Here is a 27853-nt window from a genome sequence, read left to right as displayed (position 1 = left end):
AGACGTTTGTATTCCTTTTTGCCTGCTTCATTTACTGCATTTTTATATTTTCTCCTTTAATCAATTAAATTCAATATTTCTTCTGTTACCCATGGAGTTCTACTAGCCATTGTCTTTTTACCTACTTGATCCTCTGCTGCCTTCACTACTTCATCCCTCAAAGCTACCCATTCTTCTTCTACTGTATTTATTTCCCCCATTCCTCTCAATTGTTCCCTTATGCTCTTCCTGAAACTCTCTACAACCTCTGGTTTAGTCAGTTTATCCAGGTCCCATCTTCTTAAATTGCCAACCTTTTGCAGTTTCTTCAGTTTTAATCGACAGTTCATAAGCAATAGATTGTGGTCAGAGTCCACATCTGCCCCTGGAAATATCTTACAATTTAGAACCTGGTTCCTAAATCTCTGTCTTACCATTATATAATTTATCTGAAACCTGTCAGTATCTCCTGGCTTCTTCCAAGTATACAGCCTTCTTTCATAATTCTTGAACCAAGTGTTAGCTATGATTAAGCTGTGCAAAATTCTACCAGGCGGCTTCCTCTTTCGTTTCTTAGCCCCAATCCATATTCACCTACTATGTTTCCTTCTCTCCCCTTTCCCACTACCGAATTCCAGTCACCCATGACTATTAAATTTTCGTCTCCCTTCACTATCTGAATAATTTCTTTGATTTCATCATAGATTTCTTCAGTTTCTTCGTCATCTGCAGAGCTAGTTGGCATATAAACTTGTAGTACTGTAGTAGGCATGTGCCTCTTGTCTGTCTTTGCCACAATAATGCGTTCACCATGCTGTTTGTAGTAGCTTACCTGCACTCCTATTTTTTTATTCATTATTAAACCTACTCCTGCATTACCCCTATTTGATTTTGTATTTATAATCCTGTATTCTCCGGACCAAAAGTCTTGTTCCTCCAGCCACCGAACTTCACTAATTTCCACCATATCTAACTTTAAACTATCCATTTCCCTTTTTAAATTTTCTAACCTACCTGCCCGATTAAGGGATCTGACATTCTACGCTCCGATCCGTAGAACGCCAGTTTTCTTTCTACTGATAACGACGTCCTCTTGAGTAGTCCCCGCCCGGAGATTCGAATGGGGGACTATTTTACCTCCGGAATATCTTACCCAAGAGGACGCCATCATCATTTAATCATACAGTAAAGCTACATGCCCTCAGGAAAAATTACGGCTGTAGTTTCTCCTTGCTTTCAGCCGTTCGCAGTACCAGCACAGCAAGGCCATTTTGGTTAGTGTTACAAGGCCAGATCAGTCAATCATCCACACTGTTGCCCCTGCAACTACTGAAAAGGCTGCTCCCCCTATTCATTACACCAGGCCTGAAGGGCCTAATCCTGCCACATGAAATAAGGGCATAAATAAATAATCTCTATTCAGATTCAAGTATTTATTACAGCTCTTCAGTAATTTAAAATTTCCCATTTGATAAAATTAAGCTGTCTCACATACCACCAGCCCACAAGAGGTTCTTCATAACAGTTTAACCATTCTCATATACTTTATTTTTTTCACTCAACAGTAAAAGATGTTTTCAAATGAAAAAAGTATTCAACTGTATCTAAGGAAAATTTAAGTGAGAAAAATAAGAAATTATCAGACAGAATCGGTGGCTAGTACTTACCATCAACAGACATACATAAAAGTGACACACTAGTTAGCTTTCAGGACCATTAGTTCCTTTCTCCAGGAGGAAAGAGGGGTAAGTTGGGGAATATTAAAAAGGTAGGGCAGGTTACTCATACCCCAAGATGAGAGGGACCCACAACTTTAACTTATGCTTGTTTTCATTTCTATGCCAGTCAAAGGCTCTCATGAAACTGAATATATTTTGTATATTCATATGCTTTCCTTATAAAATGCTTTGTGGCAATGATAGTGCATGGTATGTCAGATAATCCAACCAAAAAATACATAAAAATCACACTGCAGTAGCAACCTGCGATCTTCTAGTTTCAAAGGTGTTTTGTATGGAAAGAGTATATCTCTCTTCACAAAAAGATAGTGTGTAGTGAACATTAGGTTAAAAATTGAACACTGGCAGTGTAGACTATGGAACTTTGCCATAACTGGCCAGACACAGATTATTGTGGTCTAACCACCAGTTGTGTTGTCAACAGTTAAATTATGCTGATGTTGTCAAAGCAGAGCTGAATAAAATGTTTAGTGACTAAGTCTGTGAATTTACAAACCCACCAATAAAAAGGTAAAGGGTGTCATACGATAAACTCATTCACTTAAAAATTTCTAAAAAGTTTGTACAAAATCCTCGACAGAAAAAACAGCATCAACTGAAATAACTGTGTATGAAATGGAAAAACACAGATATTTTAAACTGAAGCACATCAGAATAAAAGAGAACAAGTTACTTCAAAACAAAGACTATATTTTCACTAAGTTCCCAACACAGAGTATCAAATCTTAGTTTTATATATAATTATCAAAACTAGAACAACATTTTACAAATCAGTTTCCTGAGCTTTACATATTTTCATTACAAAACATACACACAATAAAACTAAATATGAATTCATTACAGGTGGGATGACAGTTTTTATACAAGTTTACTGTTTGTACTTATTTCGTGGCAACCAACACTAAAATATCTACAAAATATGTCTTTGGAAAGGGGGAAGAAAATTGTGTGCACCAACTACTTCATACTGTTGCACATCATGCTGCACCTTAGCTTTCTGTCACATTACACTGCACCAAAAATTAAAACTTAGTCTTTGTGCCTTTTCTCACCATCATGCACATAATTTAAAAAGTTGTCAACATCTATGCCTTTAAGGAGCCGCTGCGAAAATTCTGTGTGTATCTTCTTCTCCACCTGAAAAAAAAAAGGAACATACAGAATCAAGATTTCAAAGTGATTTCATAAAAAAGCAGACTTAAATATAAATGAAACAGCTCACACAGTAAAAATGAAAGTAAATGGAAATGTGAAACAAATAATTTTAGTCTTCTTCTTTCTTTATTTATTTTTCTTATGCTTTACTTCGCCATAAATAGTTTTTCACCAATGAGTTTAAATTATTCCAGTAGTTGCAACAGATATTTACTCTCAATAAAATATTAAATGATTAATCTGTATTGCAGTGAACAAAATGTATTCATTGTGCTATCCTTGGCTGATAAAAAAGAATGGGTTGATATAAATTACTCATGATACTGAGCTGTCATTCGTAGTAGTAACAACACAGCACAAGGCACACTTACAAAAGCCTGAAAGGTATTGTTAGATTATAAGCAACTGAAATGATTATTGTTTTATTCAGTTATACAATTAATTTTAACTGTGTTTTAGATTTTACATTTAAGAAGAACTTATTACACCAATAAAGGTTTACAATCAATTTTTTATTTATTTTTGTAATTAGAACTGTTTTCTGTGTTCTAGATTGTCTGAATGTTTCTAAGCAAACAGAAAATATTGAAAATAAATATTTTCGTGCAATCTGGATTGAACACTAAATAAGTTTGTTACAGACACAGATATTCACTGAAGACAATATGTTCCCTAATAATAATAATAATTCTATGTGGTTCAATAGCTTAGTGCAAGTTTTCAATTGGACATCACTTCAATGACTTGCGTGTCCCTAAGCTACTCCAGTAATCTTACTGTTTAATGTGTAATCTGAAAGACATTCAGTTTCTGGCGAATCTTCACAACATTGAGAAATTAAGGCTTTATTAAAGACAGATTGAATTATTCCTTGATCTGAGTGAGACTTGATCTCGTGACCTTCAGTCTTCAGACTACCAGGCTTGACATGGAGGAAGTTACTTTCTTAACTGGCATCTCACTGTCACAACAACAACAACAACATGCATGATGTTTTATTGAAATACTGTTGCAGTCTCTTTAGAAGGCATAGAGTAGTGACAACTGTGATTCTGTACATTTATATATCTGTGCTTTATGTTACAAACAATATTACATAAAGTGTTGCACAGGAAAAATTTACCAGAAAAATAACAGATTCAAGGCACATTTGATACTCAAAGACACAGCAGCTTTCAAGAAATGGGAATTTACACAAAGTGAACACCCTTAAAAGTTTTAATGACTTATCACGCTCTGCTTAGTCATTACATTAAAATTTTGGGAATTGCATAATATGCAGGGGGTGGATGTTACCTGTTTCAATAGTCCACACCAACAATGTATTGCAGAAGTTCAGTCACGGAACATGCCCTCAGCACAGAACAGTCTGCCCCCCCCCCCCCCCCTCCAAGATGGACCTGTAGTTGATATCAATAAGATATGCCATACTATCTCTTTCATAATGAAAAGAATTCTATGATATGCAAAATATTGTCCTGCCAAAATAGACCGGCAAGAGGCAACTAAAAACTATGTACTTCAGATTCCAGGGGGTGGATGTTGCCTGCTTGAATAGTACACACCAACAATGTATTGCAAAAGTTGTCACGGAACATGCCCACAGCACAGAACAAAGACTGCCCCCCCCCTCTCTCTCTCCAAGATGGACCTGTAGTTGATGTCAATAAGAGTCAAAATGTATAACTACTTCTAGTTCTGAACTAGCTAGTGTTTGGAGAGGCATCCGATGGAAAGGAACTCTTTGGTGGTTAGACGACAAACAGAGGATATGCTATTGCCTGTTTTGAAGTAAGATAAGGACTACATGTCCAAACAACTTTATTTGTTTTTATTTTTTGACTCTCTATGCTTAACACAAGACATCCAAATGACAGGTGTTCGACTCCTGAAGCAACTTGCTGAGGATTATGTTCCTAACATTAGTGGCTGTATGCTAAAGTAATTATAATGATTATTTTCACAATTGCCATCTCTAATCCTTAAGAATGGACAATATTAGGAGTAAAATCCCCATGTCACTATAGCTGAAGGCTGAGATATATCTTTTAAAAAAAGTAACTGCCAGTTTACTCCCCTACGATTTGTCAGTCTGAGACAGTGTTCCTTCTCTACTGATTTTGATTTGACACATTATCCCAGTTTTTTGTAACTCTCTTCTTTTTCAATTACTCTATACTTACTCCACTCACTGTCCTCACTTATTTACCAGCTGCTCATCATTTCTTCCTCCTCTTTCTTTCTGGTTACTGTTATCATGTTATTTCGCGAGCTTCCATTTCTGCAGCTATTACTCTGTCTTTCCACACATCTGTTACCTTCCTTCTGTACTTTCGGGGTTTTGCCAAGCTGTTTCTCATTTAGCATTCCAACAATGTGATTGTTTCTATTCTTACTTTATGATTGTGACTAGTGATCTGCTCTCTCCCTGTCCACAATTCTACCCAGTTGTTACAGTCTGGATATGGTAAAGTACAAAAAATTTCTAAATTATATTTCATTGTGGATATTGTGTGACTTTACGTTGTTGCTAAGTAATTTGCTCTCATCTTCGCTAACTCTGTCAGCTCCATTCATAGGTCTACATTTTACCTTTCTTTTGTTTCTGAAGAAGAAATCTTTGATCTTTACAACACACACACACACACACACACACAAGGCAAGAAACCAAAAAGGTTTTTATACAAGCAGATTTAAAGATAATATTGTTATTGATGACATACTGATGAAGCTTGTTCACATATGCTGATCACAAAGTTTTGGTTATCGCTTTAAGCAGAATACTTATGGAGGATCTATTAGTTAGCTGCAGCATACTATTTTCAGTTAATATCATGATACTGTTTGTACTTTTTTGAAGAAAAATATTTGACACTAATTAAAACCTTGAATCAATATTGTGATGCTTCACAGAACTTTACGTGATTCAAACTGTTTGAATTTAAAAAGGATTCTATTTTTAAAAGTGAAGCCACAGCTCACAGTTCTGACCATTCACTTTCATTCTCCAGCCAATTGATCCTACACACGAACTCTGCTGCAGGATGCACAAGACTGCACACTTCACTGGAGACATAGGAGTGTACTTAAAAGTATTGTTGTGTCTACTTGTCATTTCAGGAATCCTGGAGAGTGGATGTAGGATAGCAGGAGTCAGATACCACTGAAAACGGCCAAAGGTTGTACACATTCTTACCAGACAACAGGGAAACATTAAGAATGAAACGGGTAAGTCCTAGTTGGGGAAATGTTAACTTCTTCTATCCAACTAATTACACAATTAAAAGAGGAACTTGTGAATGTGAGGAACCATGCACTCCTAAAAACACAATCATCTGCAGAACACATCACACCTCACACAAAACAGATAGAGACTCTTGCCTAGCACACCGAAGTACAAGAAAATTCATAATCTCGAATTGTTATTAGACTGAAAAAATTGCACTGAAAATTTCACACAAGATATATGCAGAGCACACCAACAAGCACAAAAGTTCCACTCCTGTGTGTCCTGGTATTATGTAAAGTGCATGTGATGCAGGTAGTGAAAATCCTATGGTTAAGAACCTCTCCATTCACAATAGAAGTCACACCTATGGAAGCAAGTGTCAAACGCAATGCTACAATGGCACAGTGCTACAATGACGACATTACTGCTTTATCAAAGAGTTTTCTAAGACTGCAACCTCAATGCAATTTTTGGCATTAATAAAAATCTCTGCATCTTGTATGGCAGTGAGTAATATTTGGATAAAATATTATTATATTTATATCTTAAGCATAACAGTTGTTAATTCTTACAATAGTAATAGTTAAATCTAACATTAGAAATTTTCACAGACAGTAATTTTGGAGTTTATAGGAATTGACACGTTAATGCAAGACTTTATTCTCAGTTTGAGATTTTACTTCACTGGTTGTTGGTATGAAAACTAACTGCATATTGTTTTCCACCTAAATGGAATGTATGGAAGGACAGAAACTGAATTAAAGTCATCTGATCTCTCTTAATGTTAATATCAGGTGGGAAGTGCAGTCCCCCCCCCCCCCCCCCCCCCCCCCAACGGTTTACATATCATAGACAGCTTCTATGAATGGTTTATCCATTATAATGATAGTAATAAATAATAGTGCCAACCAGCTGCATATACAGTGAAAATGTTTTACTGCTCTTCAAGATATAAGAGTTACTCTTCCAAAACTGGCACTAATTCTGCCATGCCCAGTGTATCGTATAATCCATACACTCATTACCTTTCAACGTTGCATCACAAGTTTTACAGTGTGACACCACCATTACTGAGTCACTGAGAACTGCAATATTTCCATTTGTACTAACAATGCAATGTCATTTGCAATATACTCTTTAGTACTGCCTACTAAATGTTCTTGGCCACCTGCTACTTTGTAATGAATCAGTCTCATTGGCCATTTGTACAGAATGACACTAGCAGAGACATTCTCTCTTTGGAAAGGACTGGACACATGACAGTGTTTTCAGCATCCGATACCTGGCATACACCACAGGTAGTTGTTGGAAGCAATTCTATGGCATACTTACTGAAATAATACTTATGCTGTAAAGGAATCAGTTTCTTAATTTTTTTTCTTATTGTTTACAAAATGTACAATGAATTAAAAAAAAAAAGATACATTGCTTCAAATATAAACACACAGACTACCACAATTAGTTGTTTTACTATAACGTACGGAAGCATGTAAATATTTTCAAATAAATTATGGATTATGCTCATGTGGAATGCTGGTATTCAGTGGCATATGGGCCCGATTATTTTTGAATCATGCAGTTTTATGTAACTTCACTCGCAAAAAACATTTTCCATGCTGCATCTATCCAACCACCATACTTAACTTACCACTGTGTTTAAGAGGTACAGCATATCTGAAACCATTACGGGACCACAGTTAGCATTTTAAACTTTTGATTGGTAATCTGAGTACAATTCTTTTACTTTGGTTAATTAAAGGAAGAGAGTTTAAGGTTTAACATACAATCGACAATGAGGTCATTACAGACACAGCACAAGCTCAGACAGGCCAAGGATCCAGCTCCTGCTGTAATCAGTTACCTACACCAGGACGGATTCTCAGGAATTTGAATCCTGCATCTCAGAGTTCAGGGTGCTAAGCTCTACCCCACTTCACACTGTATTGTCAATTGATTTTCCATGAGAAATTATGCACCCAAAATCAGATCATGTACATTTAGAAGCTACATTGGCTAGAACTAGGCCCCACCTGTCTGCACATGAAGCAACGTTTAGCAGAGAGGTAAACACTTACTGACACTCCTCTGAACCTTCACGCTACTCATGCAAACACTTTAATCCATTGCTAGTTTCAGAATTATAGTCTGCTTAATGTGGAAACCAAAAGTCTTGCTGATTTTTCTAAAGCAAGTTGTTTGGGGCCAACTTTGTCACTGCTGATGTGGCATGAACACGTGAGAGGTATTATCTAGATTGGTTGAAAGGGAATTTGAATCCTGCGTATCCCAGTTCAGGTTGCTAACGTTTATACCCCCTCAATCTGAGAGCAAATGAAACATGGTGCACACATCTTTACACTGAGTAAATGACACAGCATGTACTGGAAAGTCAACATGTTGGCATTTCACATAAAAATTGAGAAATTTCCAAAAAAGTTAGTGCTCTGGTTCTTTTTGAGCCATGGTTCGATATGCATAATACTCCCGAATTCTTTGCACTGACTTGTGCTGTGCCACTGAAAACAGGCAATCTGATCATTTGGATAAGTCGAACACTAGAGTCTGGAGTGGAGTCAATGTTATAACTCATACCAAAGATGTTCCATTGGGCAGGCCAGTCCATTTCACATTATTATTGTCCACAAAACCATTGCATCATAGATGCTGCTTTATGACGTGGTGCAATGTCAGCTGCTACAATCAATCACCATGCCCAAGATGTTTCTCCACTGCAAGCACAATACAATGCTGTAAAATGTGTTCCTATACTTATGTCTAGCATTTTCTTAAGCACAATAAGGAGACTACATCCTAACTACGAAAAACATCTGCATACCGAGCACCACCTCCTCCACGCTCCATTGTTGGCATTACACATGATGGCAGGTAATATTCTCCACCTATTCGCTAAACCCAAACCCTTCCTTCGGATTGCCACAGGGTGTACAGTGTGATTCATCACTTTAAATCATTTGTGTCAAGCCATCCACTGTCCAGTAGCATCGATCTTTACAGCACTTCCAGTGTCTAAAGATAAGTGTGGCTTACAAGGAGATGCTCACCCATTATATCATATTCTTTCTAATTCACTACACACAGTCATTGCCGGAGTGCTTGTAGCAATTTTGAACTCATTCATGATTCCTTAAACAGACTTTACGGGATATTTTACAATCACGTTCTGCAATGCTCGTCGTCTCCTGTCTGTCACTACATGAGGGTTGCCTGGTCTTGGTTTTGCTGTGATTGTTCATTCAAATTCCCACCTCACAGTCTGTGGGCAGCTTTAGAAGGGTTGAAATGTCCTGGATCGATTTGTTAGTTGACATCCAATGATTAGTCCATGTTCGAAGTAACCAAGCTCTCCCGACTGACCCACTCTGCTGCTACGGCTTCTCTACTGACAACACAATACTTCCTGCCTCTTTTTATACTGACAGGTCTCTCTCTCTCTCTCTCTCTCTCTCTCTCTCTCTCTCTCTCTCTCTCTCACACACACACACACACACACACACACAAATGTTCAGAGAAAAAATATGTGTCTGTAAAGATCTACACACACACAGACACACACACAAATGTTCAGAGAAAAAGTATGTGTCTGTAAAGATCTTTGTCTCTCTTCCTGATCACACATAACAGATGGATTCCTCTTATCCTGGAATATGAGTGACCTTCCCTTCCCTTTTCACTTTCCCCGATGTATTCTACTTTCCTTGCAGAAGAAAGAACTAATAGTTTCAAAAATCAGCAGTATTAAGAATATCCCTTCCTGAAGGTAAGAACTAGCGAGCAATTCCACCTCAATATTACAGGTTTCTCATAAATATATATAGTTAAAGAGAGAGAGAGAGAGAGAGAGAGATACCAGAATACCTAAAAGAACATGCAGAGGAGTTCGCACAATCACTAAATACTAACACAGGAACATGGGAAGAGCTTCTTGGAACTATCCAGAAGTCATCAATAAAAATCAGTCAACAACCACAGAAAAGGAAACACAGGTGCTGGACAACAGACTGTGACAGAGCACTTGAATCACGTATTCAAGCCTGGAAGATCTGGCACAGCCATCAGACACCGGAGAATTGGCAGAACTTTTTGGAAACACAGAAGAAAACATCCAAAACCATCAGACAAATTAAACGCACATACCATCACAAATAACTAGAGGAAATTGATCATGATTTTAAAAGAAACAACACAAGGAACTTTTATAGGACATTTAGGGAAGAACTAGCAACCTTCAAGCCACCCACTCTCTGTTTTTGTTTTCGGCACCATGATGGAACACTTGAGACGAACACAAAGGCCAACTGTGAAATCCTAAAACAGCGTTTCGGGAAGTTACACAACTGTGAACCATGACTTCCATGTTGCGACCCCAAACCAGGATTCAACTCCACCTACGCATGAGGAGACACGAAACATTGTATCACATCTTAAAAACAACAAAGCTCCAGTGGAAGACGGTGTAATTGCCGAAATGTTCAAGATTGGAGGTGAACTCTTGATTGACAGACTTAAAAACTATCATTGCAAATAATGGGAAAGTGGAGTCATATCAGCAGATTGGAAAACTGCTTTGATTCACCCTCTACACAAAAAGGGCGACAAGAATGATCCCAACAACTATCGAGGCATTTCACTCCTACCAGTCGCTTACAAAGTGCTCTCACGTGCTCTTCTCACCAGATTAGAACAACAGACAGAACATATAATCGGTGAATATCAGGCAGGCTTCCACCTACATCGATTCTGCGCAGAACAGACCTGGAACCTGAAGATGATACTGCAACACCATCAGTTGAACGGCGCAGTAGTCAATTAGTCAGCTTCGTAGATTACAAGAAAGCATATGACTCAATTCACTGCACCAGTCTGTTCAATACACTTCATGAATATGGTGTAGATAACAAAACTACATCATTAATTGAGCAGACTTTAACAGACACAATCTCAAAAGTAGCTCACAAAACACGAGCAGAAAAATTACGTAAAGCTTATACAATGACCTGGAACACATACAATAAGAAATCGCTGTCCATCCAAGCCAAACTTCATCACTATCATACAGCCAACTCTTCCAAAAGCACTCTACACAACTGAAAAATCATCATTAACCATCAACATCTAGGACATTGACAAAATGGAAAGGCAAATATTCAGGAAAATATTTGGACCCAAGATTCAAGATGGCATCTGGATCCGCAAAAGCTCTGAAGAACTGTACACAAGGACTGAAGATTTCACGTCAGTTACCACGAAAAAGACGACTGAAATTCTACGGACATTTAGCAAGAATGGACACCTCTAGAATGACCAAGAAAATCTTCCTTATCATCAAAGAAACTTGCCAAACCAGGGTGTGCTGGCTAACAGAAACCCAAAATGACCTCACAGAACTCAGTATTGACCCACTAAAAAATCACACAGACTGCATACAGACAGAAAATCAACTCTCATAAGTTCACAACCAAAAACCTGTCGGAAAAGAATCTGAAATTGAAAAATGCATGGACACAAAAAAGATGACAGGCCCATAGTGAAAGGATGAGGATTTTTTGGGAAGAGAAGAAGAACAAGAAAGCTAAGAAGACCAGTGCTAACTAATGGTTCGGTGTGCTCCTTAGAGGGCGAAATGAATAAATAAATAATAAAAGAAAAGAAACCTGAAGATGGAAGGTAGAGATAGGTGTCAAGATGATTATTCTGAAAATAATTTTTCCTCAGCTTACAAATCTTTCATGTAACAATATAGGAAAAGATTGATTGCTACTTAGCGTAAAGATGACATATTAAGTTGCAGACAGGCACAATTAAAAGATACTTACACATAAGCTTCCGTTCACAGCCTCCATCAGAAAAAGAAAAACACACCATTCATTCACACAAGCAAGCACACCTTGCACACACAGGATCGCCAACTCCAGCAGCTTGGACCAGAATGCAGCTGTCACATCAGTGTCTTTCAACTGTGCCTGTCTGCAACTTAACATGTCATCTTTATGGTGAGCAGCAATCTATCATTTCCTACAATGTTGATATTCCAACCTGGAGTTTCCACTGTTTGATATCTTTCATTTATATTAATCAGCTTTTTGGTGTAGCTAACATCAACTATGTAATTGTACAAAATTCAGCTGACACCTTGTACCCAGTATGTTGATCAAAAGATTCTGGTTAAACAGCTTGAATAATGAAAACACATGTATCGTCATCCTGTTTCCTCTCTGAATGCAACTGGCTTACTTTATCAGAATCTGGTGGACAGGTTATGGTACTACATCTTTCCCAATCCCAACATGTTTAAAGGACTGCCTGAAACCACAAACCAAACTTGACATAATGTAACATTCTATTGCTATTTGGACGCTGATTGCACCTTCTGCTAAGCTAGTTTAATCTCTGAAGGCAAAGAGGTATTATGAAAACTGATAACTAGAACACACAATGAATAATTGAACTGCATAGATGAAATGAGAACAGGCAATGGGATAATTGTCATATCAACACATCCCATATAATGGAGGCAATTACATTTATCAGATCATTCATTTTGCGTAGGGTTGCAAGTAGTTGAAGATGCAGCGGGTGATATTGTTCCATCTTGGAAGTAACAGAGAATGCGAAGAAAACTAAGCTTCACCACAAGATTTACACCAGGCTTACAGTATGCTGAACTGTTCCATAAATCTGCACACATCTATTTTTCTGATGTGAGGGGAAGATATGAACAATAAAAATGAATGATAACATTGGTTCAGACAAGGGTGATTCTGTGGCAATGTAGGCTGCAACTTCCTTTACCTTAGAGGAGGAAAACAGAGAGAGAGAGAGAGAGAGAGAACTTCAGGATTCTACTCAATGCCTCCGAGATGTATTCAATGTTAGAGTTGTTAACTGCATAGCTCACTGGGTATTTGAACTGTAGCCAATGGAAAATTCAATTCAGAAATCTATTAAAACAGCAGAGACGAAAAAGCTAGGCAGCACTTAGTCTTCAGGAGGCACAATTCCTAGTATTGCTGACACACGCTCAAAATGGAACACAGCACTCGTACCATACAGAACAACAGGTTTCTTCTTCAGAAAGAAAAGAGAAACTGATGAGGAGGAATTGGAAAGGGGAGAACTAAAACTCTTGCATCCACCTGAAGGTAAGTAATGGCTAGATTTTTTTTATCTCTTCAACTCAGTAATTTCATGGTTAGATGAACTCTCCAATCAAGATAATTGTACTGTTTAAGATTTTTCCAATGTAGTAACTGCTTTATTGGTTCACGGGCGTCTCGTCAGATAATGTCGTGGAAGCTGCACAATATTTCGATGAGACAGCTGCTCGTCATATTCAGGTGCTTACTGATGTGTTGCTGGAATGGCTTGCCAATATACATACTGGCTCACTAGAAAAGTGCAGGAACCAAGGGTTGAGGCTATAACGTCATCGTAGACAAATCATAGAGCACAGTGACATCCAGTGCCCTCTGCCCGACAAACGGGCGACAGATTTCTCAGTCGCGACACGGGAAAAGCCCAGGTGCAAATAGTGACCCACCCAGCGTGCAGGTGGGCAGTGTTGGTACCCAGTTCAAGTGTGTGGACTTTGATTCTCTGTTTATGTTGACTCGGATTCATTTGTCTGCGGCAGACAACGCCTTAGTACCACCAGTGCTCTTCTACTGTATGTTGGTGGAGTGTCCTTTAAAATTGGCAGACTGTAAAAAAAAATACAACAATCCAACAACAACTTCAAATAAAACGTGTCTTCCACAATCCAGCACGAGTGAAAACTATGCTGGTTTCTGTTAAAGACAACCTAGGTCTAGGAAGACAAGGGATATATAAAATCCCCGCTAGTGTGGGAAATCATACATCGGTCAGACGTGTCTCACTGTTAAGGATAGATGTGCTGAACACAGACGTCACACCAGACTGGGTCAGCCAGAAAAGTCTGCTGTGGCTGAACACTGCCTTGACAAGGGACACAGCATGAATTATGGAGAGACAAAGATCCTTTTGTCTGCTTCCACATAGTGGGACTCCATCATTAAAGAAGCAGTCGAAATTCATAAAAGAAACAACCTGGTCAATAGAGACACAGGATTTCAACTCAGCAAGGTATGGGAACCAGCACTGTGGTACTAAGGCATCATCTGCCACAGATGAACGAACCCAAGTCAACACAGGCAGAGAATCAAAGTCCGTACACTTAAACTGGGCACTAACACACCACCCGCAAGCATGCTGGGCCCCTATTTGTGGCTGCGCTTTTCCCGCAGCACGAATGAGAAGCCCATGGCCCGTTGGTTTGGCAGGGAGCACTGGATGTTGCCATGCTCTACGATTTGTTTACGAAGACATTATAGCCTCAACGCTTGGTGCCTGTGCTTTTCTAGCAAGTCAGGAGACATATTGTTTTGAGCCATTGCAGCAACACGTCAGTAAGCACCTGAAGATGACGAGCAGCTGTCTTGTCGAAACATTGTACAGCTTCCACAACATTATTGGAGGCAACAACTGTGAACCAGTGAAGCAAGATACTTGTAAATAACAGGAGCTTCAAAACGATAGAGTCATATCCTAATAAATACCCTCAATAGAAAAAATCTCATGGTTCTTTTCACAAAATGTAAATATTTGTAACAAATTTGTTTTTCATATATGTATTGAGTGTAATGGTGTGAACATAGTACTTGTTGCCAAAATCATATTCAAAATCAGAGAGATATTAGGAAAAGAAAGGAAGATTAAACATCACACTGACAACAAGAGACAGGTCACAAGCTTGGATAAGACACAAATGGGGAAGACTGTGTCCATTTCAAAGGAACCAATTTGGCATGTACCTTAATAAATTTAAGGAAACCATGCAAGACTTAAATTTGGAGGGCTGGATGGGTATTTTTAACTCTTCTGTTGAATGGAAATCCCATGCCTTAGCTTCTCGGCTATATGTGTTATCTGAGACAAGGCTATTTATCTATGAGAAGTATATGTTAAGGGGCAATGCAAATTTTATATTCTTACTTTTGCTACGAATCTGCAGAATATTTTATATATTTATTTTTGCAAGACTCAATGACTTGCAAAAATGTGTAACTAACCACAAAATTCATCTGGAAAAACAACAGTATACTCAATAAGTTTTGTTCGATAATTATCTAGAAGGAGATGCAAAATGTAGTCAAGTAACAAACAACAAACTGCAGAACTACATTTTCAGTGAGAACATCAGACTCTAAAAGGATGCACAATCACGATGCAATTGAGCAAACTTGATGATCAAAGTTCAACAGAGTGCTGCATTGGGCAGAGTACTTAATACAGGTGGTTTATAAAGTTCCTTACCATTCCTGTCTTAAAGTTAAAATTTTTGAATCTTTTTGCAGGTAATATAAAAGAAAATACATAATAGAAGAAAGCACAGCTGTTGTCACTGACCAACTGTGTCCAGAGCTCCTTAATGCCACTTTTCCTGTGAGGTGGATTGGTCCCGCACTGCCAAGACTTTGGGCTCTCTGCTCAACTCATTTTGACCTAAGTAGAGTTTTCCATCTGGAGATTATCAAATCTTCAATAATTGAAAAACCACAGTTTTGCAGGTGTGGAATAAATAACGCCTCCTATGTTAGTTATGTGTATTTCGAGCTACGTAGACTGATGGGACATTTGCTTAAATCTGCAGGGTCATGATTCTGAAGTGCTCTAAATTTGTATCAAGAAATATTTCAATGTATGTTCATGTTGTTTATAGTCCATTATATATTGTTCAATTAGAAAATGATAAGTGACTTTATTAACACTCTGTGAAATAAACAAGCATTTAGTTGTATCTCAAACAAGAGCAGAAAACATTTAGTTTGTTGTTTGCTGCTGAAAGTTAAGAACTCTTTTGTAAGATTGCACAATCTTGCAGTGGTAACAATGAATAGAATGTCCTTGGGTATCTAGCCGCGTGAAGTGATTAAAATGCCACGTGCTTTCAACCAAGCACTCCTTGGCCATTGTCAACTGGAGTGACTGCTGATAGGCTGCTGGCACACTCTTGTATACTCAAGCTGCTGGCTGCAATGTCACTGCTGCTCATGGCACCATCATATATGCGCATACGCTGACTCTGCAGTCACTGCGGCTACTTCAACCTTGCAATCACTGGATCCCATGCTGCACTGACCCGCAGGCCACTGTCTCTCTATTAGGGATGTCATCAATGACTTTTATTTCAATGAACTCTTTAATTACACAATACAAGAAGCTGTTAGTGTGAGCTGTGGCAGGGTTTTGTCAAATTTGATCTGGTTACTGTTTTGTAAAGCATGCTCAGCAAAGTGGATTTTTTGGTATAGCATAGCAACAAAAACTCTCCTGCTCCTTTGTGCACTGTTCCACAGTGCGAACTGTTTGTCTGAAGTAAGACTGTCCACATTTGCAAGGTACCTTGTATGACTGAGATGTTCTGAGACCAACAGCATCTTTAAATGGCCTCAGTAATTATTGGATTTTTGTTATAGACTTTAAGCTTGACTTGACTTTGCATCTTTTCAGCATGTGTCTTTTCTTGCCCAACACTGATTCATGGAATGGAAAAAGCACAAGTTTCTTTTCCTGCTCATCCATTGGTGGTCTTATAGTAATTCTTTCTTGAGATCACTTCACGTATTAGGTGAACAATGCAGTCTGTTGAAAAAACACAAAATCAAAACAATCTTCAGGCCTGTGACAAAAATCCTGCAATTAATTGAATCAGATTTACAAAATGCCTTGCAAATGAGGACAATCTTATGTCAAACAGTGTGGGCTGCAGAAAAAAAGCAGGAAGGCACACAAGTTTTTATCACCCAAGCTACACTGAAAAATCAGCTTTAGCTGAGCACTGTCTAGAAAATGGTACCAGATCAAATCTGATAAAACTTCTGTCATGGCTTAGGATTCCGGAATGTGTGATTAAAGAAGTAATTGAAACAAAAATCACCTATATCACTCTTAACAGAGCCTGGTCCTCAGTGCGATCTGGTAGCCAGTGATCACGAGGTTGAAACAGGTGCAGCGAATAGGGAGTCGACACACACCCTTACATATTGATGCCATGAGCACCATGATGTCACAGCCTGAAGCTAGAATATATAAGGCCAGCAGCTCATCAGCAGTCATTCCACACGAAAATGACCAACAAGTGCTCGGTCAAAAGCTCATGGCATTGTAACCAATGATGTGGTTGGAAAACTAAGAACATTTTATTCAAGAGGATCTTCTGTAATTCGCAGTTTGTCCGATTGGTGGAAAAGATAGAAAAATATGTACTTAGCAAAATTTCTGAACATAGCAGAGCACGCAAATATTTTGAAGCTATTAGAAAACAAAATAGTATGGCACAACATATACTGCAGTCAAGCAGATTTTTTTCCCATATTTCATCCTCCATACATCCCTATCCTTCTAACAATTATTCATCACATCTCTGTTCTCCATGGCAATAGGAAACTTCTTTCTCAAAACTCTTTTGACCAAAGGAAATAGCTTTGAATGCCACGTATATAATGGATGCCAAAGTACACCTGCATTCTTTATCTATATTCTCAGTGCAGTTTAGTAGTGTGTGCTGCATCTCCACTGTGAGCCGTGAAATTGGCTTGTGTACAGTGTTCAGTCTGTCAACATGCCTTGAAGGGTCATTTCAACTTTAGACCATAAGAACCTTGTTGCTTTATAGCAAGTAGTTTTGACAGCTTAGTGAATTGCTCTTGAATTGGTGTAAATCTTAGTGACGTTATTCAAACATTCAACCACTATAATGAAAAACTAAACATTGAAGAACTGCCTTGTAGTCAACTGATGACTGTTACCTACAAATGAAGGTTCGTAAGTACCCAGAAGATAATGCATTGTAACTGTAAATTTCATTTTTGGAGGCAACTGGGAAGGCTGTATTGACCAGGCACTATTAATTTGGCCTCCAGGTGTCAAATTTAAACTTTGCGTGAAAAAAATGGAAAAGGAAATACGTGGACTGGAACATGGGTCACAGATGTTACATTCTCTTCATAGTGAGCGTAGGATTTGTCCGATACCTGATGATTATTGCAGAAGAGTGTGGGGACAGCCAGGTACCAATGCAGATCGCAGGCATTAAGTTCCACAGTTACAGCAGGGAGGAGCATCATTCACGGTATGGGTTGGTATTGTGCAGAAGTTGGATGCCTCTATCACTATTGAGGGTAATTCAAGGGCTGTGCAGTATTGGGACAGGATCATCTAATCTATTGTCCAGTGCTATAGTCACAATTTCAGTTATGGGTTTGTCTTTCAAGACACTAATCCTATCAGCACACAAGCCCATCCCATGAACACCTTCCTTCTGCAGGCAGGAATTATCCAAATGGAATGGCATGTGGTATCTGCTGACGTGAACCTCACTGAACATGTTTCAGACCAGCTGAAATTTGCAGGGAGGAAAAGGTCACAAGCCCACCCCATGAACACCTTCCTTCAGGAGGCAGGAATCAACCGAATGGAATGCAATGTGGTATCTGCTGACATGAACCCAACTGAACATGTTTCGGACCAAGTGAAATTTGCAGTGAGGAAAAGGTCTCATACACTGGGTGACACAAGGAGGGTCATGATCAAAGATTGGCATATGCTTCAGCAACAACAGCTCGAACATCTTATGGACGTCATGACAAGGAAGACTGAAGAACGATGCAATACACAGGTGAAGTAATACAGTATTTAATGTTACCGAGCAGCAGATTTTGATTACACAGATATGGCCCTTTGAATGACTGCCTTTATTTTGGTTGTTTTTATTTCACAGCAAAGAAGTTGTTTTAGTTTGATAAGGCTTATTCTTTAATTGTAAAATCTAAAATTTCACGCCAGAAAAGTGACAATTAATAAAACGTTTTGGGCACACAGACCATTATCTACATGGATTCGAACGACCACCCACAACAAAAGTGAGGCAACATAAAAATGATGGTGGACAGAGCAAGGAACATCTGTGAACCAGAGCTGCTTGACAGAAATAAAACATCTCACCAATGTATTATTCATCCACTGGGCTAAAAAGAGCATTAAGAACACCGTGCAATGTACAAGTACCTGTGAAATCAATAGTTTTTCAGGCTTTCATTAAGGATATTACCGATCGCATAGGAAAAGATCTTGAAAAACCTGGAACATTGCAGTAATTTACAGGATTCTGTGTAGGTGTAGGGAGGTGTACAAGGGTACTACAAAAAGAAAAGACTAGAAGAATACAAGGATAATTGCAGAAGGGGGGAGATGGGCACACCATCTGTTGCAGAACACGCTTTACAGCCTAGAGACCACCATATTCAGTTTCATAGGACTCAAGTACTGGCAACCACAAGTTGATACCATGAAAGGCTATACAGAGGGGCCACAGAGACTGTAAAACACCCCAGGAATTTAAAAGGAAGGAGGAGGGCATGATATTGAATGACATCTGGATTCTGGTGCTGAAGAAGATGTACTAAAATGTAGACTTTCACGGCCGGAAATATCATGTCCATTATAATTATCTGGGAATACCTTAAGCCTGCCAAGGATGCTCGCAAACCTTTGGAAAAAGCTGGAGTGTATAGGATCCCATGCAGCTGTGGTGATGTTTATGTGGGTACCACTAAAAGAACTGTTTCTAAACGTTTGGAAGAGCACAAGGGAAATTGTAGAAGAGGAGAAATGGAACGATCAGTTGTTGCGGAGCATGCTTTCCAGCCAGGGAACCACAATGTTCGTTTCGAGGAGACGCAAGTACTAGCGGCCACAAGCGGATACTACGAAAGGCTCTAAAGGGACGCAATCGAAATCGCTAAACACCCAAATAATTTCAGCCGAAAAGAGGAGGGCATGAAATTAAACAGTATATGGATGCCGGTGTTAAAGAAGATGTGTACCACCCGTCCACTACTGGGTGATGGCAACGGCAATCGACGGCGACGGACAGCGGCCAATTGCACTGACGTTTTCAAAACACGTGATGTCACACCGCGGCGTGGGAACGCGCGGACACGGAATTTAGCGGCAGTCAGTAGCGAGCCAGTGGGTGTGTTGGACCTTCCATCGACCTACGGACCCCCTTGAAGATGTCTCCCGCAGTCGGAGACGAAACGTTGGGAATTGAGACAAAATTCATCAACCGACCACGGCTTAACAGCCCAGATAATTATAATGGACATGAAGAAGATGTGTTCGAATCTTCCACCATGGGGCGAAAGCAACAGTGGATGATGACAATCAACAATGGCCAATTGCGCTCGGGTATCCAAAACATGTGATGTCACGCCACTGTGCAGAAGCATGCATGTAATGGAATTATAATGCAGTCAGTAGCGAGCCAGGGTGGGAAATGGACACTCAAGGAAGCTATAATCCCCCTTGAAAATGTCCTCCACAAATGGGGATGAAACATTGGGTTTAAATGTGAAATCCATTCGACCATGGCATAATACCTTTATTAATTATTCTTTAATTCCCTGCTCCTCTAAGTCCATACACATTCACAGCCACACATATAGTGTAAAAGTGTTTTTGAGTAGTTTACTTCACTGTTCTTATGTCATAGCAATTTTTGCATAAAGAAATATGAGGAAAAGAAAGGAGCGCAACTTATCAAGGAATTTTCACACTTAAAATTTTCGCACTAATTATCATTGGACAACACCAAATTCCACAGCTTGTCTGAATATTTCCCTTTTTTCCCCTTGAAAAGTCTGGAGAGGACACCACTAAATAGGACAGCCAATCGCTTTCCCAATAACTTGATCTGGAAGAACACACTTGAAATTTTTGGATTACTGCAAATGATTTGTTTCACAGAAACGAGGACCGATGCTGCTTGTGCTATGCTGCTCTGTGAATTGAAGTTATTTCCACTGTCTCTCTTGATACAGAGATTCGACTGACAATACCAAATCATACACAATTTATATTTGGTTAAATCAATTTTGCATATATGTTATCTGTAAATATACAGCATTATGAACTGACAGCAAGGAAAACCTGCTCAGAAACTTGTTTTATATTATTTTTCACACAGTTGTGAAATCTCTCTCAAGAAATTAAAAAAGGAATTATCCAACATGTTATAACAAAACACTTATGGGCCCAGTTGCTTTAAAGCAGTTGATGCAGATAATCTTATAACAATTTACTATTAAAATAAAAAGGAACACTTGATAGATCAACAACAAAATAAAATTACTATCACCACTGTTACTTTTTACATGGTGTCAACTATGAGACTGTGTCAGTCATTATTACTCATAGTCTATGAAAGATTAAGAACCTTGCAATAGATTTTTCTTTTTTGCAGGAGTGGTGCTTGTGGAATGAAGAGCTCAGTTTCCGAAACTCAGTATAGTTTCACTGATATTCTTTGGTTGATGAGTGTTCATTCTCAAAAGATATGCTACTGCACAAACCAACTTTGTCATTATGGAAGGGTCTCCTAACAGCTCAGGTACCATAGAAGACAATGATTTTCTTTTTAAACAAAATATTAGCAGCTTTTCAGCAATAAACGTAGTCTGAAATGAACTTACTCACCCTTGAAAACAATATAATAAGGAATAGTTATTACAGAGGAATAACATTGACAGAAACAAAATAACAATGGTCACGCTAATGAGTAAGTCATCATTTTTTTTTTTTAAAATTACAAATTAGGTATGAAGTTGTTGAATACTATGCCTCGTGCATTAGAATACATTCCAGTAAAATGAAAAGTAGTTTATTGGTCTAATTTTCCATTTAGGGTGGATTTAATTACACTGGACACACCATCATTTCTGCTAAATGTTTCATCTACATATTGTAACACAATCCATAAATATGGCTTCCCTGAGGTAACAACTGTCCTACACACATACCTCATGAGTAATGTTGAACAAACTCTCTGTACCGTCAACGAATGATGACTAGTACTTTCACAACATAAGAAGTTAAGCCAAGTTTAGAAGCAACTTCTTCGAGAATACAGTTTTGAAAATATGCATAAAATGCAGTCTTATATGTTACTGATAGTAGAACAGTAGCAAACAGGTAACTTAAACTAAAAAAAATAATGTTGGTGGTGGTTCCTGTTCCACTTCACAGCCATTATGGCTGTTGCAATCCTGGCAGAGTCACAAATGGTCATAGATGACAGCTCTCAATTCACTTTTTTCTCCTCGAAACTATCCTGATTGGTCACTGCACAATACTATCAAATTCAGCAAAGCGAGTAGGAGGAGGTTAACAGCACATGTTCTGTTACAAATATTTTCTCTCTTAACAACTAGGATACTGACTAGCATCTTCTAAAGCATCAGTTTTAAATTTAGAGCGGCACAATTTTGGTATTAGCAATTGTCATTACGAAAAACTCTGCAGTCACTCTATGATTTAATCTATGATCAACTGAACAAAATAGAAAGGCCTTTGCAACAACTATTGATACCAATATAAGAACACAGACATAAAAAATGTTTAGCCAAATTGACGTGGTGACTAATTTTGGAATACTGTATAGAACAGAAAATTCTGTTAAAAGTGTTAAATTACTATACAGATGGGATAGTCAGTACTTAACTCTAGGAGCCACAACTCTAAATGGAGCTAGTAAAACTTAGTAAATCAAGTAAAGATTCCCTCTTCAAGGTGGGGAAAAAGTTAGGACAAGAGATAGGAAAGGAGTCTCTCAGAACCGATTAAGAGGGAGCTACAAAGTTTCAAGCCTTAGTCTTTATCTTGGCCTCACTACTTCCTCATACCTCATAACTTACGCTCAGAGTGAACCCCAGTGAGTATCACACCCACAGTCTTTTCTTTTCACCCTACCTTCTTTAACGTAAAATGAACCCATGGTTCCTAAACACAGAAGTACTTCTCTTTTTCTTTGTGTGTGTTTCTACTTTGTGATTGGGAGTTGCTCCTCTTAACAGTAAGAATTTGTAAATACATTTGTTTATAAAAAAATGATAATATTCCTCTCTCTCTCTCTCTCTCTCTGTGTGTGTGTGTGTGTTTGTGTGTGTAGGGGGGAGGTGGGGGCGCACATGTGCGGTGAGGGGGGTGGGGGATTTCTCTGCATATTCAGTACAGATTTTGCAAGCAGTGTTCATTTAATCCTCCTCTGTCTTTACCTTTGATACCCTGCTGATATACACTGAAGAAAGTACCTGCCTACACGGTATCTGACCACATCTTTGATCAGAATAAGATCTTTCTGATTTTAAAAGATTGAGTGCAACTATGGTTTGGGAATTATCAACTGGCAAAGTTTATTACACAGCTTTTATTTCAGAATGGTATAAGACCACTCAGTTATTCAAAACATATATTTGTATTTCACTAGCCTTTGTCACTTCTAATCTAACTGATTTTAGATGACAAAGTTACTGTAATGCAGTCCGTTGTAAGAGAAAAAAGTATTAGTCCTTAATTTAAAAGTCAATCCATTCTTTTCGCTGTTAACTACAGTGTTCAGATTAAAAGCAGGGACAGTACTAATGACATTACAGCTTCCTTGTATCAGATTTGAGCAACCTTACGCTTCAGAATTATGAGGCAGCAATGCAGGAAAAATTTAGTACTGCCGACAGACACATATAATAGTACACAACACTATCCTATCTTGCAGAGCTATTATTTGCTTTTTTGGGTAAGGTGCAGAGAGAGGTTACAGAAAGTGAGGAAGAATGGAAGGTTACTCAAATCCCAGGACAAGAGTGACTCACCTGTTGTGACAACGAGGGAAGTCAAAGATGAAGCAGAAGGTGCCTTTGCCTCCCTTCATTCTCACAACAGGCAAGTCCCTCTCATCCTGCAGTCTGAGTGACGTTCACTTCCAACTTTTTCAAAAGTTTCTTTCTCTAAAGTAACAAAGAACAATCAGTGGAAATCGCAATGGTGTTTATTTTTATGATATAATAACCAGATCTGACGCACAGTTTTAATCTACAAGGAAGTCTCGTATCAGCGCACTCTTGGCTGCAGAGCAAACTCCTAAGATGCAGATAAGCTATTTCTCTAAGACATCCTTCCTTCCAGGAGTGGCTAGTCTTGCAAGGTATGCAGGAGAACTTCTGTGAAGTTTGGAAGGTAGGAGAGGAGGTTCTGGGGGAAGTAAAACCATGAGGTAGGGTCAAGAGTCGTGCTTGGATAGCTCAGTCAGCAGAGCACTTGAACAGACTTACCACTTATGACAGTACTAGCTGAAAAACCCACAGTTGCCGTGGTATTTATTTATAGCTGTGCCGATGGCTTCATAGGAATGGAAATTATTTTTTTCTTATAAAGCTTCTTTGTATACAGCATTTGAAGTAGTATGATTGGGACACGAACAAAGAGATTGTGTGCTTCACTAACATGGGAGAGGCGCACACACGACTGGCCGTGCGAAAACCAACTGACACTAATGTCCACGTCCGCAACATCCAACATCTGGAGTTGCATTTTGTTTATGGTCATGGCACAATGTAAGTTCACTGAGAATTTAGAAATTTAAAGCGAAATGGGAATTTGTTACGAATAACCAGGATTTGGTGTATAAAATCTCGCTCACCTGTGCCATTTCCGATCAAAATTTCCACTTCTATGATGTTATGTTGGAGAGAAGTAACTTTAAGGCTTGTACTATTACACCATTTCGGTGGGCTTCAATTTTGAAGCAGAATAATTGGGATGCCTGTTTTCAATTGAATTTTGTGTGATGGAAAGCCAGATGCATTAACACTGTTTAAAAATTTGATTGGATAATTGGTAGACTCATCTTGCTCCATACCTCTGTTACAAGAGATATACTCTTCACTTTGTTCTTTCAACATGAATAAGTATGCCGTGTTAATTCTCAAGCTTGATCATTCTGATGTATCCCCATAGCCCTTTCACAAAGCCAACAGTTTCACTGAGTAGTTGTTTGCATTTTATCACGATAAACAGAAGAACTGAAGAATTGGAAGTACTGTACGGCACAAATTACCAGGCGAAAGGATTTGATCATCTTCTTCCAGATATGTGCTCTTGCCATCAATGATAGGATTATATGTAAATGCACTTTTTTCTTTATCAGTTCAAGCAACTATTTCTTAAGATTCTTCTGAAACTACAGATGAAAATGATACTCTATTTAGTGAGTGTTGAGGCCAATGAGCATCTATGCGAGCTTGGCACTGTTCTTCTGCCTCTGCCTACTGTATTCCATCTATTCTCTCCCTTGCATTCACTGCAAAATTCTCACAATCATGGCGTATGTATTCATACTTCTCCCTGGCTAATTCTAAGCAACACCGGTGTTGGTTATCATCACTTTCTAAAGCTCTAGCACTATTGTAATGATTTTGATCTATACTTAACAGCTCCTCACACAACATAAATGTTTCTGAGGTGCAAGATAATGATTGGTGCACATGATCAGTGTTCAGTCACGCTACCCATTGCTAACTACTTTTGAGAGACTGTGAAGCAGCTTTGAGAACATGCTGAGAAGTTAGACAGCATTCTCTGTCGGTGAAAGTTTTTGGGGTGCATGACAATTTATGGTGCTCATGATCAGTACTCAGTCATGCATCTCATTTCTCGCTGCTTTCAAGAGATCGAGAAAGATTTTGGGAACTTAGGCAGTTTTCTCTTTGAGTGAAGATTTCAGAGGAGAAAGAAAATGCATGATGCACTCAATCAGAGTAACCTGTGCCTCGCTTTTGGAAGGAGTTTCAAAAGAGCGGGTTAAAGACTGATGTTCTCAAATCACAGCAAGTCTTGCCTTTTATCTTCAGTGGATTCTTGAGACCACATAGTCGTAGTCTTTTACGTGTTTTAGTATACTGAGAAAGACTTAACAGTTTTGTAGGTATTTTTATTCATAAACAAAACAAAATTGTAATGTAATAAATAGGCACCCAAACCACAAAGCAAACTCAATAAATTTGTTCTTCCTAGTTAAGAAGTCAAATGTAAATAAAACAATTGAAAGAAACAAAATGGTTTTGTTAAGTTTTTAATACATAAAGTGAAACCAGTAAATCTGTATATTTTATGCTACCATGTAAATTCTATATTAGTTTGTATTTGCAAATATAAGACAGCAGAGCTTAATCCTGTCAGTGACACTTGGTATACTATGAAACTAACAGTGACATCTTTTGATTCTTTGGTGTACTATGATGTGAGGATCGTGTCGCTGAGGTGAACATCTGAACTACAAAGCTAAGCAGACCCTAAAACTTTAAATCAAGATATACTTTTTCCATGATTTGATTTTGATGAAATAAAGCCTATATGTTGCCCTAAGCTATACTCAAGTTACCTGTGAAAACCCAGTGAAAATTCACCTAGTAGTCTTGGAGATTAGCAAGTTCAAACAGACAAACTAAGTTTTTAATGATAGTCTTGCTATATTCTATTAAACTTCCTACATCATCTGCTACCAGTTTTCGGCTAATATTTTCAATGTACAGACAACAGTTTTACAGTTTTATTTTTGGTACAGATATACAATTCACTACTTTTCATAGTATCCAATTAATCTTTCAGTTTTCATTTGCGCATGGAAAACAAACAACATCTGGAAATAATGGTATAACAGGACTGTTTACACATGCCATGACAAACTTTGGTGTAATTTACATATTTAGAGTCAAAGTTTATGTTGAAAAATCAATATGTTGAATTTGCTACAACACTCCATCAAATTTTTAAATGAGGCCTAACAATGTTCATAAAAAAATAATTGTGTATCTGGTTATTTGTTCACTGACGTGATCCTCCAAATGTTGTTTTATGATGTCTTGTGGAACATTCTATCCACGTAAGCATCAATTATTAAGTCCCAGTTTGGTTTATACATCAATTTATTTAGTAACATGAAGCTCTGAGAATGAACAAATTTTTGGATTTGATCTAACAGCAAAGATGCTGGGGACATAGTGCACTGAAGCATTTAAAAAATAACCTGTTCTACATTGAAATGATGCGCACAGGAACAAGAAAGATCGTTTTGTTATTTTAGGAAAGCAATACAATGGTCAAGTGTCTTAGCGCACAAATAACTGTTATTCTATACATCAATTATTTTTTACTGTTCATAATGCTTCCATGCATGTTACAAAATCTCTATTCGTGACTCTCAATTAATGTGACTACTATAGAACAAAAATTTCTTGTCCAAGTACTGCCGATCAAATCAGTTTCTGTGTAACTTTTTATCGACACAACAGAGAATTTTTGAAAATGTAATTACTTCAGTTTCAAAAACACCAGCATTATTAAAATATTTATATGGAAGTGTCCGGTGAGGTTGACTATTGTTTTTTTATTGTGGAAAATTTTAATAACTGGTCAAAGTGACTTCACTAGGTACTTTGACAAATGGTCTTAGATGAGCTCATTGTTTGTTTCCAACCAGAATCAACAGTCTGGAATTGCCAATCTGACTGGGCCACCAGAAATATATCTCCTATCAATATGCTGGTTCATCAAAAGTTAAACTGGCATTTTAATTGCTAACTCTACACTAGAATTGCAGCAATCACTGAGAACTCTGAGGAAGTTTCCCCTCTCAAAAATGTAAAAAAGCTGCTGTTGTACAAGAGTACACTTTTACATCAAGCTTGCAGAAATAGATAGAGTGATCATACACATTTGTTTTCAGAAGAATCTGCATTAAAAACATATTTCAAAGGCAATTAGTCAGTAGTATGGTTACACTTGCTTGTTAAAGTGCATCCATACTAGTAAGACACTTTTG

The 27853-nt window shown here is 38.2% G+C and overlaps 1 protein-coding gene across 1 annotated transcript in view; it reads right to left on the bottom strand.

Annotated features, from left to right (window-relative positions):
- Positions 1-2387: 2387 nt before the first annotated feature.
- LOC126234963 (uncharacterized) overlaps positions 2388-27853 on the bottom strand; it is a 255253-nt gene continuing 229787 nt past the window's right edge. Inside the window, exon 15 of the mRNA XM_049943734.1 lies at positions 2388-2855. Coding sequence (XP_049799691.1) covers positions 2748-2855 — 108 coding nt within the window. The 3' untranslated portion in view covers positions 2388-2747. The remainder of the gene's footprint in view (positions 2856-27853) is intronic.

The sequence above is a fragment of the Schistocerca nitens genome, chromosome 1 (genome assembly GCF_023898315.1).
Source record: "Schistocerca nitens isolate TAMUIC-IGC-003100 chromosome 1, iqSchNite1.1, whole genome shotgun sequence".
Lineage (NCBI taxonomy): Eukaryota > Metazoa > Arthropoda > Insecta > Orthoptera > Acrididae > Schistocerca > Schistocerca nitens.
This window is presented reverse-complemented; position numbering and strand designations above follow the sequence as displayed.